This window comes from Abrus precatorius, unplaced genomic scaffold (genome assembly GCF_003935025.1).
Source record: "Abrus precatorius isolate BTA unplaced genomic scaffold, Abrus_2018 Scaffold10, whole genome shotgun sequence".
Classification (NCBI taxonomy): Eukaryota; Viridiplantae; Streptophyta; class Magnoliopsida; order Fabales; family Fabaceae; genus Abrus; species Abrus precatorius.
Genome location: NW_020874292.1, coordinates 20,142,979 through 20,156,508, shown reverse-complemented (window position 1 = coordinate 20,156,508; position 13,530 = coordinate 20,142,979). Strand labels below are relative to the sequence as shown.

Here is a 13,530-nt window from a genome sequence, read left to right as displayed (position 1 = left end):
CAACAGTGACCCATTAACAACTTTAACGAAATTATGAGAAAGAAAAGTGATGCTCCAGACAAGTAGAATTGAACACATTGGAAAAATCTTGTTATTCTATAATTAATGAAGGAGATTTTGGTGAGTCATTAATTTATACCATTTCCTTTGTCCCAACATGTCATCATGATTTAATTGTTTTCATCAAAATATGTACCGCAACAAAGAAAATGTAGCACAGGAATGAAAAAATAAAATTCCTTGGATCTTACTTAACTTAAGACACTAATTAAGAAATCAAATGCAAATATTTTATTAAAGTTATATTAAAAATACATTGAAAATTACATAAATAATAATACATTAATAACATTTTTAATTTTTTTTTACTTTTAATTATTTAACCACCAATAGTCTCAGAACATTAGTTAACATTTTTTTTCCTGTTGTTTTTCGGACCTGTAGTCTCACGATGTTACTCTCAAACATTTCAAGAAAATGCTTCAAACTTGGATCATTGTTAACCAAAATTTCAAATTGTACAATACGAGCCCAAAACAGCAAAACAAAATATACAATGAAAGTAATAACACAATTTCAACCTATACTATTATTATTGTTGTTGTTATTTCAATTAGATTCCAATGAATTGAACTAGTTACCTCGAACATACTGCAGTGGAATCAGTCCCAAAAAAGAAAAAGTGGATTTGATGCATCGTTTTTATATCCCATGCAGAACGGTCATGGTTACATCATAGACCCAAACAAAAAAAGTTTTAAAAAATTGGCGATTTAATGTAATAATAGAGGTGATGGAGGGTAGCCTTTTATTGCTTCTTTTTTGTTTACAATCTTCAACCTTTGTTGTCTATGTGACTCAATTATGAGTTATTAGACCTACCTTATTGTTTGATATGCGTGGTTAATTCGTTTCGTCCCATGCATGTCAATATAAATTAACAAAATGATGGAATGGTATTAACAAGGTGTGTAAATGGTTGGTAAAGATCCATTCTACTAGCTATTGTGGACATTGAATGGAATGCAAAGTAGGTGAGTTGCGTAACTGGAGAAAAAGGAGCATGGCCAGTTTGAATTTATAGAAATTTTTATTGAAGCAAAAAATTAGTATAAAAATAAATAATTTTAGAGAAGTTAAATTTGAAAAGAAGTTATTTTTAACTTATTAAAAGTCTTATTCATTTTTAATACTAATTTATTATTTTATAACAATATTTTTATCTTATAAAACTTTTTATAGAAGTTTATTTAAATTGAGTTATGTGTATAACTAGACAACAAAAAATATAATATTTTAAAGTTTTGTTTAAAAGTTAGGAAGAGGAGGGAGGAAAAAGATTTGAAGAGGGAAAAAGAGGAATAAGTGAAGGAAGGATGTTAAACTCTTTTATTGTTTGAATGTTTAATATTGTGAGAGAAGAGTGATGGAGAGTTTAATTATATGAATGATATATTTTATATCTTTTATTTATATTTTTATTTTTACAAAAAGTAAAAATAAATATTTTTTCTCTAAAAGTTAATAATTTTAAAATTACTATTTTAATTTTTTATAAATTTTTTAAAAAATTAATATTTTTAAAAAAAAATTAGAATTCTAATTGTGAAAGAATATTAGAGAGTGAGAAAGAGAATACTCTTAAAATAGAGAAACTAAAAAAATAAGGGTTATGAGGGTTTAAAAACCTCCCAAAACTTTCTTCTATTAATTAAACAACTTTCAAATAATAATTAATCTCTCCTAACTTTTCTTTTCTCCTCTCCTTCTAAACACAACTCTCAAACATAATCTAAAATATCATAAGTTATCAATTTTAATTCATCGAAGAAGGAAAAAATATAGCCATTTGGGTTGGTGCTTGACAGGTTACTAAGTTAGGGTTAGAGTCTAGTTTTGTTAGACTTTGCCCATTCATTTCTTGAAGAATATAAATCAATGATGGCGATGGAGGGATTCTACAAGAGCGGTGGTTAGAGTACACTACTCTCCTTTGGGGACATTCACGATGTATTTTGTTCAATACGAGATGACTAGGATGGAAGGATCCTCCCATACGCATGGTTGTTTTAAGTAGTTGAAAGTGTCTCAAATTATGGTATGTATTAAATTAGAGAAGATACCCGTGTGAGAAGAATCCTTTTTTTTATGAGTTTAAGTCGTTTGTTTAGTGTACCTATTGTAGGGTTGTTGGATCTGGTTGTGTTAGTGTCATTACATGGACATGTCCCATAAAGATATTAGAAATGTCAGAGCGTATTTGTGGGATTGTACTATATAACAATTCCTTTCTCTTGGCTCTGACAAGGAAATGATGATCTGGGTGCTTCTGATATGAGATTGTGCCAGTAACATTCACGGCAGATTTCGATTTATTGTGGAGGATACCATATGGTTAGCCTTTGTCTTAGAACTGATCCAGATCATATTTTTTATTGACATTTATGATTTAGAAAGAGAAATTAATGTCGGACAATCGATGGAATGTTTATACATGCACCTTTGAATATTGAGAAATTTTTTAAAAAAAAATTAAAAAAAAAAGAAGATATGATATATATATATATATATATATATATATATATATATATTGTTGAATAAACTTAAATATCGATTTTAATTGGTTTTAATTCAACAGTTTTTTGTTAGAATAAAAGGTCAAGAGTTAGCAGTTATGTTTTTGATAAATGGTTATAATGGGTTTTGATTGTAGTTTATGGCTATTAATAGAATTTAATTTTTTTATTTTATAAATAGATCATTGTATTATTTGACAAAAAGTGTGAGAAATATATAAACAATCTTTTCTCTCCTATCGGTTTTCAATTCTACAATTTGGTATCAAGAGCCTATGGCGAGTGTGACCAATAATGTGCCACTGCCTCGACTAACGAAGGTGAACTATGAGAATTGGAGCATTCAAATGAAAGCTCTTCTTGGGTCTCAAGATGGTTGGGAGGTGGTAGAAGAAGGTTTCAAAGAACCGGAAACTACCACGGGATATTTGGCAGCTCAACACAAGGCGTTGAAAGAGACGCGATCGAAAGATAAGGCAGCTTTGTACTTATTGTTTCGAGCTGTTGACGAGTCGGGCTTTGAGAAGATTGCGAATGCAACAACTTCAAAAGAAGCGTGGGACATTTTAGCGAATGTGTACAAAGGAGCTGACCGGGTTAAACAAGTCCGCCTTCAAACTCTTCGTGGTGAGTTGGAAAGCATGAAGATGAAAGAGTCGGAAGGGGTCTCTGACTACATCACGCGTGTTCAAACCGTGGTGAACCAACTCAATCGAAATGGAGAAGTTTTAACTGATGCACGAGTTGTGGAGAAGATTTTGAGGTAGTTAACTGACAGTTTTGAGATGTCGTATGTGCTATAGAAGAGTCAAAAGACCTAACAATGCTCACGATCGACGAGCTCGCTGGTTCTCTCGAGGCACACGAACAACGTAAGAAGAAGAAGAAGAAGGAGATACTTGAACAAGCACTTCAAACCAAGGCGTTAATCAAAGACGAGAAGGCACTCTATTCTCAAAACATTCGAGGTAGAGGACGTGGCCGTGGAAGTCGAGGAAATGGTCGCGGTGGTAGAGGTCGCGGTCAAGAAGAATATTATGAGGAGAAAGAACATTCAAACTAGCAAAATTGGCGTGGAAGAGGACGTGGTCGTTGGAGAGGCGGTCGACCCAATTATTCCAACATCGAGTGCTACAAGTGTGGCAAATATGGTCACTATGCGAAGGATTGCAACTCCGATAAGTGTTATAATTGTGGAAAGGTAAGGCATTTTGCGAAAGAATGTCGGGTCGAGAAAAAGGTGGAAGAGACAACGAATTTAGTCACGGAAGATGTGGAAGCAAAAGAAGATTTTCTCTTGATGGCACATAATGAAGTCAACACCAATAACAATACGGTGTGGTACCTTGACACGGGCGCAAGCAATCATATGTGCGGGCACAAGCACCTATTCAAAGAGATACAAAAGGTTTAAACTAGACATGTGTCATTTGGAGATGCATCGAAGGTTGAAGTCAAAGGCCAAGGTACGGTTTGTTATTTACAAAAGGATGGCTTGGTTGGGTTAATCCAAGATGTATATTACGTACCAGATCTCAAGAGCAACATTTTGAGTATGGGGCAACTCATGGAGAAAGGTTATTCGGTATTTATGAAAGACCGGATGTTACACTTGAAAGATAAACATGGGCATTTGGTTGCTCGAGCTGAAATGGGGAGAAATCGCATGTTTAAGCTGAATTTGACAAGCGTTCGAGAAAAATGTCTGCGAGTCAACGTAGAAGACAAGGCTTTGCTGTGGCATCTTCGTTTTGGTCACCTACATCATGGTGGTCTAAACAAGTTGGCAAAGAAGAACATGGTGCACGGGCTACCGGACATGGACTATGAGAACAAATTTTGTGAAGAATGTGTGCTCAGCAAGCATGCGAGAACTTCATTTCAAAAGAAGGCAGAATATCGTGCTAAGGAACCTCTCGAATTGATTCATACCGACATATGTGGACCAATCACTCCTGAATCTTTTAGCGGTAAGAGATATTTTATTTCTTTTATTGATGATTTCTCACGAAAAACTTGGGTTTATTTTCTGAAAGAAAAATTCGAGGCATTCGAGGTGTTCAAAAAGTTTAAAGTGGTGGTGGAAAAAGCAATCGGTAGACACATCAAATCGGTACGATCCGATAGAGGTGGCGAGTATACTTCAACAGCTTTCATGGAGTATTGTGAGGTGCAAGGCATAAGGCGATTTCTAACCGCACCATACTCTCCCCAACAAAACGGTGTGGCCGAGAGGAAGAACCGGACTGTTCTTGATATGGTTCGATCAATGCTAAAAAGCAAGAAGATGCCGAAGGAATTTTGGGCAGAAGCCGTGCAATGCGCTATCTATGTGCAAAATCGGTGTCCACATGCGAAGCTAGATGATCAAACACCACAAGAGGCATGGAGTGGACAAAAACCAACGGTTTCTCATCTCAAAGTATTTGGTAGTGTGGCCTATGCACACTTGCCGAATCAGCGAAGAACGAAGCTCGAAGACAAAAGCAAAAGGTATGTTTTTATTGGGTATGACAACAAAACAAAAGGATACAAGCTACTAGACCCAATAAGCAAGCAGGTTGTGGTGAGTCGTGATGTACAAGTTAATGAAGCAAATGAGTGGGATTGGAGTAACTCAATGGAGGTTATCAATGAAGATGGAGAATCATCAACCGCTATACCAACAATCACACTGACAAATCCTGAAACTACCAGTGATGAAGATGAACCGCAACAACCCAGAATGCGAAGTTTGCAAGATTTGTATGATTCGACAAATGAGGTACACATTGTATGTCTTTTGGCAGATTCCGAGAATATAAGCTTTGAAGAGGCGGTGCGAGACAAGAAATGGCAAATTGCCATGGACGAGGAGATTAGAGCAATTAGCCGCAACAACACATGGAAGTTAACGGAGTTACTGAAAGGAAGTCAGCCCATTAGTGTGAAGTGGGTGTTCAAGAGAAAAATGAATGCTCAAGGCGAGATAGAATGGTACAAGGCGCGGCTTGTTGCAAAGGGATACAAGCAAAAGGAGGGAATTGACTATGATGAGGTATTTGCTCCTGTTACAAGAATGGAGACAATCCGATTGCTCATTTCATAAGCCGCTCAATTCAATTGGCCGATATTCCAAATGGATGTCAAATCGGCATTCTTGAATGGAGTGCTTGAAGAAGAAATCTACATTAAACAACCACCCGGGTACATGAAAAGAGGAGAAGAGAAGAAGGTGCTGAAATTGAAGAAGGCACTTTACGGGTTAAAGCAAGCACCGCAGGTATGGAATTCTCGCATTGATACATACTTCAAGGAGAACGGGTTTGAACAATGTCCCTATGAACATGCCCTTTACGTGAAGAAGATTGGAGGTAATATGTTATTTGTTACTCTTTATGTTGATGACCTCATTTTTATGGGGAACAATGGTAAAATGATACAAGAGTTAAAGAGCACAATGGCACGGGAATTCAAGATGACAGATTTGGGCTTGATGAAGTTTTTCCTTGGTCTGGAGGTAAGACAAGAAGAGACGGGGATTTTTGTGTCATAGGAAACATATGCAAAGGAGATTTTGAAAAAAATACAAGATGACACATTGCAATCCCGTATCAACACCAATGGAACCGGGTGCAGAACTCTCTAAATTCGATGGAGGAGAAAGAGTTGATGCGAGCAAATATCGAAGTTTGGTGGGAAGTCTTCGCTATCTCACATGCACCAGACCAGACCTTTCGTTAAATGTTGGCATTGTAAGTCGGTTCATGGAGGAGCCAGTTTATTCACATTGGAAGGCGTTGAAGCGGATTCTAAGGTATATCCAAGGAACGGTATCACTAGGGTTATTCTATTCGAATGCGGAAGATTACAAGTTAATTGGGTACTCTGATAGTGATTGGTGTGGAGACTTAGACGATCGGAAAAGTACATCAGGGTATGTGTTCTTTATGAGTAACACAGCTTTTACTTGGCTTTTAAAGAAGCAACCAATCGTGACGCTCTCAACATGTGAAGCTGAATATGTGGCAGCATCTGGGTGTGTATGTCATGCAATATGGCTTAGAAATCTGTTGGACAAATTGGAGCAACAACAAATTGATACGACTGTGATACGAGTTGACAATAAATTAGCAATTGAGTTGGCAAAGAATCCAGTGAATCATGAGAGAAGCAAACACATTGACATTCGCTTTCATTTCATTCGAGATCATGTGAAGGAAAGAAATGTGGAATTAGTGCACGTGGCAAGTCAAGATCAAGTCGCAGATATTTTCACGAAACCGCTACCAACGGTACTTTTTGATAATTGCAAGAAATTGATTGGCATGAAAGATGACAGAAGCATTTAAGTTTACGAGGGAGTTTTGTTGAATAAACTTAAATGTCAGTTTTAATTGGTTTTAATTCAGCAGTTTTTTGTTAGAATAAAAGGTCAAGAGTTAGCAGTTATGTTTTTGATAAATAGTTATAATGGGTTTTGATTGTAGTTTATGACTATTAATAAAATTTAATTTTTTTATTTTATAAATAAATCATTGTATTATTTGACAAAAAGTGTAAGAAATATACAAACAATCTTTTCTTCCCTATCGGTTTTCAATTCTATATATATATATATATATATACAACATAGTCTCCCATCCATAAAATAAGAAAGCAGAGGATCCACAAACAGTGAAAGAATAATAAAGTCGAGATCAATTTAGTTAAATCATTTGGCTGTAGCTATTTTCTAATGTAACTCCGAGTCATCCCAGAAAATAACCAGTAAAGCTACGTGTATACAAAGTAAGTTTCGAAATCATTTCCCTTTTTTTTTTTTTCATATTTACCCTTTAATATTTCTTGCATCATTTGATTGTTATTCACCATTGAGTTGAGTTCACTCTTCGAAGCTTTTTTTTCAGTCTAGGCTTCTCCTCAACTGAAACGAGGCACTCCATGAGCTGAAGAGACAAGTATCGGATTAGCACCCAAGAGACAAACACAATAACTATACCCTGAAGCCATTCGTGGCACAGTTGTAAGAAATGGTACAACATTGGGTAAGAATGACAGGACTGATATACACGATTAAGGAGTTTTGGTTTTGTGGTTTAGCTCATCTGGTGACTTGAAAGGGAAGATTGACTTCCAAGACAAGTCATATCAATATAGAAGAGCAATTCAGATTAAACATAACCTGCAATAGCATTCTTTCTTGCCAGTTGCCACTCCTTGTTTCAAATTTATACTTCTTCTTAGGAACGTTATACGCTTAACCTTTGAAATTTACGGTTCCAATACTTCTTTACCGGAGGCATACAAGAATTCGCAAAGAATAATTCCTCAAAATCTTCTTAATTTTTCATTTGATACATATTTTATAGAATAGAAAAAAAAATTATGAGAGGATATGAAACACATACCTGTTCAAACCTCTGCCTTTTCCTATCAGCCTGCATGTTGGAATTCCCAATATTTCATAAAGTTATGAACCAAGCCAGAAAGAAATAAAATCTCCAGAAAGAATCAACTACGAAAAAATGGTTTAAAGCTGAACTGTTCAAGTTTCAAACTTGAATTGTGGAAAAGACCATCAAAGAGCTTCAAAATGACGTTAGAATGGAAATGGAGAATATAAATAAAGTCAGATTTTATTTCTTACAAAAAGATGTTGCCTTCGAATAATAATAATTTAACAAGAAGCAAATAAGAAGATGAGCTGCGAAGAGCACCTCTTCCTTCAACAAGAGAGCATTCTCTTTCTCCAGATGTGTAACCAAAGACTCTAGCTCAACCGTGTAAGCCTAGAAACATCATCTCAGTCTCACACCACATTTATCATCGTATTTTATAAAATAAAAAATTATTTAATTTAATATTTAAAAAAGAAAGAGAGAGAAGAGAAGATTGAATTGAAATACCTGCTTGCGTTCCCTGGACCTAGCAGCAGACTCTCTGTTCTTTATCATCCTTCTTTGTTTCTGAAGAGTGGCCTTATCTAAGGGTTCTTCCACGGCCTTCCTCTTTCCTCGTACGGTGTCGTTTCTCACAACAGAGGTTGCCTTTGTTAAGAAATCTTCGAGGCTTATTGTCGATTCAGTGGCGCCGCCAACTACTTCTTCCCAAACCTCGTCCGCTAACAGGTTTGAAACTGAACCCTGTCGTGGCAGATCCACCTTCGACGATGTCATCGCTTCTCTTTCCAAATCTCGCCGCTATTTCAGGGTATCAACGATAACTAACCATATCACCAACTCAATTTCTCATCTCTTCCTTGACAGACAACACAGGTATTTTATATCATTCGTAAATTATTATCTCAGTGTTTCATTATATTCCAAAATTGTTTTCTTATTTTGAGACAATTGTCAGCTTCTATTTCCGAGATTATTTTGTTCGACATTCAATTTGAGTGATCATTATTTTTTCGTGTGAAGCTTAAAGTATTCTTGTTGAGAAAGCGATTGGTAAAAGAAGAAAGTGAAATGAGAGGTCCAAATTAAATAAGTTCAAAACTTGTTAACTTAATTCTGTACTCCTATTCACAAAGTTCATGGAATTTTAATTTCGGGATCACACGGTATTAGAAGATTTGATGCCACTAAAATTGAATGTTTTTGGTCTTTCAAAAAAAAAAAAAAAACAAGACTTAATAGTCTCTTTTCTATTTGATTTGTTCTCTGCAAAGAAAATTTTAATTTATCATAAGAAAGAAAAGAAAATTTAATTTGATTTGATTTGTCAAGTTGAAAACACGCATAAATGGCTTGGCATAGTATGTTTAGATAATGGTGAAAAATTTTAATGTGAGTAGAAATTGAGGAATGGTAGTTGATGGAACTAAGATAATGTTTGGTTCATTTAATTAAGATGATTGGTGGAATAATCCAGTCAAGTTATTAATTGTTGAATTCTTGACAACTTTGAGAGTAATATAAAATAAATGATTTGAGGAACCAGAGAGTCGGCAGAAGGCAACAAATATTATGAGTAGTAAGATGTCTCCGAAATGCAATAAATTATGAGTGGAAGGTCATATTCAAGAAATAGGAAAACAAACTAGTGTAGATGAAAGTGCACGCGCACTTTTGCTGCGAGTAGGTTAAAAACTTGAAACGGGGAATTCGCGCTTTTTGTTTGACTTTATTTTGTTTCGGTGCTAACTGTTGGGTTCCTTTCCTTCTTTTTTCTTCCGCCGTCCCTAGAGGACACGACACGCGTTTTAAGCTTGCGATCAAATTTTTAAATGATTTAAATATATTTTTAATACAATTAAAAATTAAAGAATCTAAATAAAAAGTTTATATTTAATTCTTATTCATTTAATAATTTAAAGAAGGATTAAATTAAATCTTTTAAAATTAGGTTATTGTGTTTTTTGAAAACTATTTGTAATTAAATACCTTTCCTCTTTTCTTCCCTGTTACAAAACTCAACTTCTAAATATACTTTTAAACAAGGTCTCACTCAACTTCAAATTTTGTGAATAAAAAAAATCTTACTAAAAAATTAATTCTATTAACTATAATGATGCGGATGTTCATAGCTTAAACAAATTTTTATATAAAAGATACCTATAATTTAAAAAATTAATTAATTAAATTTATGAGAGATTAATGAAAATAGTTGTACGATATTAATCTATTAATATTTGAAATGAAGTAAATAATTTGTACTCTGCTTCCACAATTTAATGTTAAAATAAGCATAATAAGAATCGATAACGTACCAAATATTCACGAAGCATCACCGCCATCTATCATGATGGATTCCCTTTCTAGATCCGGCATATGTTAGTATTTGTCGTGTTCTGTTACATGCCATGTTATTCGTCATGATTCTCCCACACACTTTCGTGCTAAACTAAATTGTATACCAAAACAACTTGCATTAAGATATTTATACCACAACATAAAGCCAGGCTCATGATCAATGCAGACACAGCAAGTATACCGAGTAATATATTAGTGATAAGAGTGACATTTAAAGAGATTTGTACATTAACATTATAAATTTATTATCATTTGGAAACTTTAAAATAATTTTTATATTACAGTTATTAGAAGTAAATGAATCAAAATATAAAGAATTACAAGAAAAAGTCAAGTGTTTGAATAAAATAAATAAATTTATTTTTTTAAATTTATACTTTAATATAAAAAAATCTTAGAGAGATACAGATTCCAAAAAATTACATTTTACATAACTCCTCCTTAGCTATAATTCTTCTTCTTCATCAGACCTCCATTAATTCCCACCACTTATTTGACTTCACCCACTCCACCATGTGCTTTGCCATCTTTTGATGCAAGTGGTAAAAGAAAAGAATGCCAAGGAATGTGCCACACAACTCCTTCTCTTAATATAAGCAAGTGCTTACATTCAGAACAATCAGACTATTAAATTGGGTGTTTCCTATTCTTATGGTGACGAATGGAACATTTTTGTGCAGTTACGGTGCGAGGTACATATCCTAACAAAGGCGAATTACATAAACAAAAACAACAAATAAAAAAAACAAGGAAGAAGAAAAGGGAATGGCTCCATGAGATTGTTAAAACGCAAAAGCCCATTAGAGAAAAAGTCAGTTAATGAATTGTTTGATAGCCCAACAAAGAGGAGAGCCCGCCAAAGAAACTGTGGGAGGGTGGTAATCTCGCAATAAAACAGAAAAGTGTGAGCATTCTGGTCACAGAAGAAAAAGGCGCGAAAACAATCACCGTCTTCCGAACGAATCTTGAAAATGACATCGATGATATGGGTTTTGTTGTGCATGGCGGTGTTGCTGGCGAACGCCGCAAGCGTGGGTTGCATGCGGAGCAGAGAGTTGGATTCGATGCTTGACAACCTACGAGTGAGAGGGTACGACCTCTTCTGCAACGCAATCATGACCTCAGATCTCCAAATCGAACTTCTCTCTGACCAAAGTCAGAGAGAGGCAAACATTAACACCTCCCACTCCTTCACCTTCTTCGCTCCCACCGACGCTTCACTGTTCGCACTCGACATGACTCAAACGGCATCGTCTTACACAGACACTCTCCGGCACCACGTGGTCCCTCGCCGCCTCTCCCTTGCCCAGCTTCGTCTCCTCCCCGAGGGCTACATGCTCCCCACTCTCCTCTCTCAACGCCACCTCCAACTCACGCGCAGTTCTCCCTCCGCGGCCATCACCATTGCCGGTGTCGACGTCGCCTTTCCCGGTCTCTATTACGGCCGCGACATCGCTGTTCATGGCCTCGCAGGAATCCTTAGTCTTCGTTCCAACATTTCTCCTCCGCCGACGCAGGTAGTTCCTCCGATTCGTTCCGCCGATCCCCAGTTTTTCTCTCCAAGAAGTAGTCCTGACTCGCCGGAAAACCAACCGGTTCTTGGTCCGGTTTCCGGTCTGGAGGTCGTTTCGCTCAACGTCACGGACAGACCGGGTTCTCCTCCTCCGGCCGAGGCTCCGGCACCGGGAACCAACGCTGTAACGAGGCAATCACAGGCTGCCTCCCCGGTAAATGTAATGGTCGATACTCCAGATACTCCAGAACGGGAACCTGATTGGACGGTTCTTCCTCCGGCAAATCTTGGTGATTCTTGGGAGGCTTCGCCTCCGACGTATCCTGATTCAGCAATATCGTTACCGCCGGTGGAATATTCCGACGCGACGGGTCCAGCGCCTGAAGCGTTGGATGGTATCAGAAAGTGTGTGAATCCAGATGAAGGATTCGAAGAGTCAATAGCCGGTGAACAAGTTTCCCACATGCAGTGCTATGCAGCATAAGCGAGATCGGTTCTTAACTGTTAGCAGAGTGAATCAGCAAATTTGGAGCCATTGTTCAATTCATGAAACTGAAAAGTGTGACCTTGGAACGCAAGTTTTGTTGCTTTTCTTTTTCCCTTTTTCTGTAGCATTTGGAGTTTGGAATTTTCAGTCTATAGCAAATTAACAGATAGTTGATACGAAAGGATAGTATGTCATAAAGAAAGGAATGGTAGGTGCAGTAATTTTTTTAGTTATTTGATTGTGCAGAGAAAATAGAGTGAAATTAAATTTTAGAACTCGGTAAAAGCTTTTTCACCTAAAAAAGGAAAAAAGAGTCTGAGCCATCCACTTATCTATTATTATATAAAATTATTTAATTATTTTTTATTACTTCTCATTTTCCCTTCAAACCAAGTTAAAGAAATTAATTATTGGTTTTTTCATTTTCATTTTCATTCAAATAATAAAATTAAGGTATGTTTCTTTATTTTCTTCCTTTATTTTATTTTTTCATTTTTTCTCTGCATTCATTCAAGACTTAATGCCAGCCAAATAAGAAGTGGATTACACAATGACTCTCCATTGTTCAATACCACGACTATGCTTACGCATTTTACTTTTACAAACCTAAAGATGAATCCTTAAATACGCAAGGACTCAAAGGTCCACGTCTACTTTATGTATTTATAAAAATAAAAGGTTATGTTTTTGTTTTCAGAATATTGTGTCTTAATTAACCATAAGATTTTTAAGGAGATTGGTGGAAATTATTGATATTCAGCAATTGGCTCAAATATTAATCGGACTTGACGAGAAAAAAAAAACCTGATAATCAACTTTTTTGTCATCTAATGGTCAGTTTAAATTCAATTTTAGTTTAATAAAAAGATGTTTGAATTGAATTGAAATTTTTTATTTTATTTTTTACTTTTTTATAAGAGAAGGTAAGCAATCAATGTTTCGATTTTATTCAAGCTTCAATTCATATTAACTAAATTCTATAGTTTAACAAGTTATGATCATCTAAGTTTATTTAAATGTATTTTTCATTCACGTGTACTAGAAAAGTCTATCTACTCTACTATAGTTGTCATAAATAAATAAATAAATATTTAAAAGAATTTATCATCTTTAAAAAAATAATTACCTCTTAATTTCTCTCTCTCTCTATATATATATATATATGTTGTTGGACAATTTTATAAATATTTAAAAGAATAAATATAAGTACGAGTG

The 13,530-nt window shown here is 35.4% G+C and overlaps 2 protein-coding genes across 2 annotated transcripts; one reads left to right on the top strand and one right to left on the bottom strand.

The window, feature by feature from the left end:
• Positions 1–7,236: 7,236 nt before the first annotated feature.
• On the bottom strand, positions 7,237–8,938 carry LOC113865007 (G-box-binding factor 4-like). Its single transcript, XM_027499309.1, has 4 exons — positions 8,465–8,938; positions 8,276–8,347; positions 7,967–7,996; positions 7,237–7,504 (listed from the first exon to the last, which is right to left on the bottom strand). The coding sequence occupies exons 1-4, from the start codon at positions 8,732–8,734 to the stop codon at positions 7,424–7,426; spliced, it is 453 nt and encodes a 150-aa protein (XP_027355110.1). The 5' UTR covers positions 8,735–8,938; the 3' UTR covers positions 7,237–7,423.
• Positions 8,939–11,295: 2,357 nt separating this feature from the next.
• Positions 11,296–12,312, top strand: LOC113852014. The gene has a single exon (XM_027482275.1). The coding sequence runs from the start codon at positions 11,296–11,298 to the stop codon at positions 12,310–12,312; it is 1,017 nt and encodes a 338-aa protein (XP_027338076.1).
• The last annotated feature ends 1,218 nt before the right edge of the window (positions 12,313–13,530 follow it).

Bases quoted from the DNA above. Each gene is read 5' to 3' on its own strand.
- LOC113865007 (XM_027499309.1), bottom strand. From the start codon at position 8,734: ATGACATCGTCGAAGGTGGATCTGCCACGACAGGGTTCAGTTTCAAAC. The intron at 7,997-8,275 runs GTGCTCTTCGCA...TCCAACATGCAG, and splicing joins CTCTCTTGTTGAAGGAAGAG to GCTGATAGGAAAAGGCAGAG. The intron at 7,505-7,966 runs GTATGTGTTTCA...TTGTCTCTTCAG, and splicing joins AAAGGCAGAGGTTTGAACAG to CTCATGGAGTGCCTCGTTTC.
- LOC113852014 (XM_027482275.1), top strand. From the start codon at position 11,296: ATGATATGGGTTTTGTTGTGCATGGCGGTGTTGCTGGCGAACGCCGCA.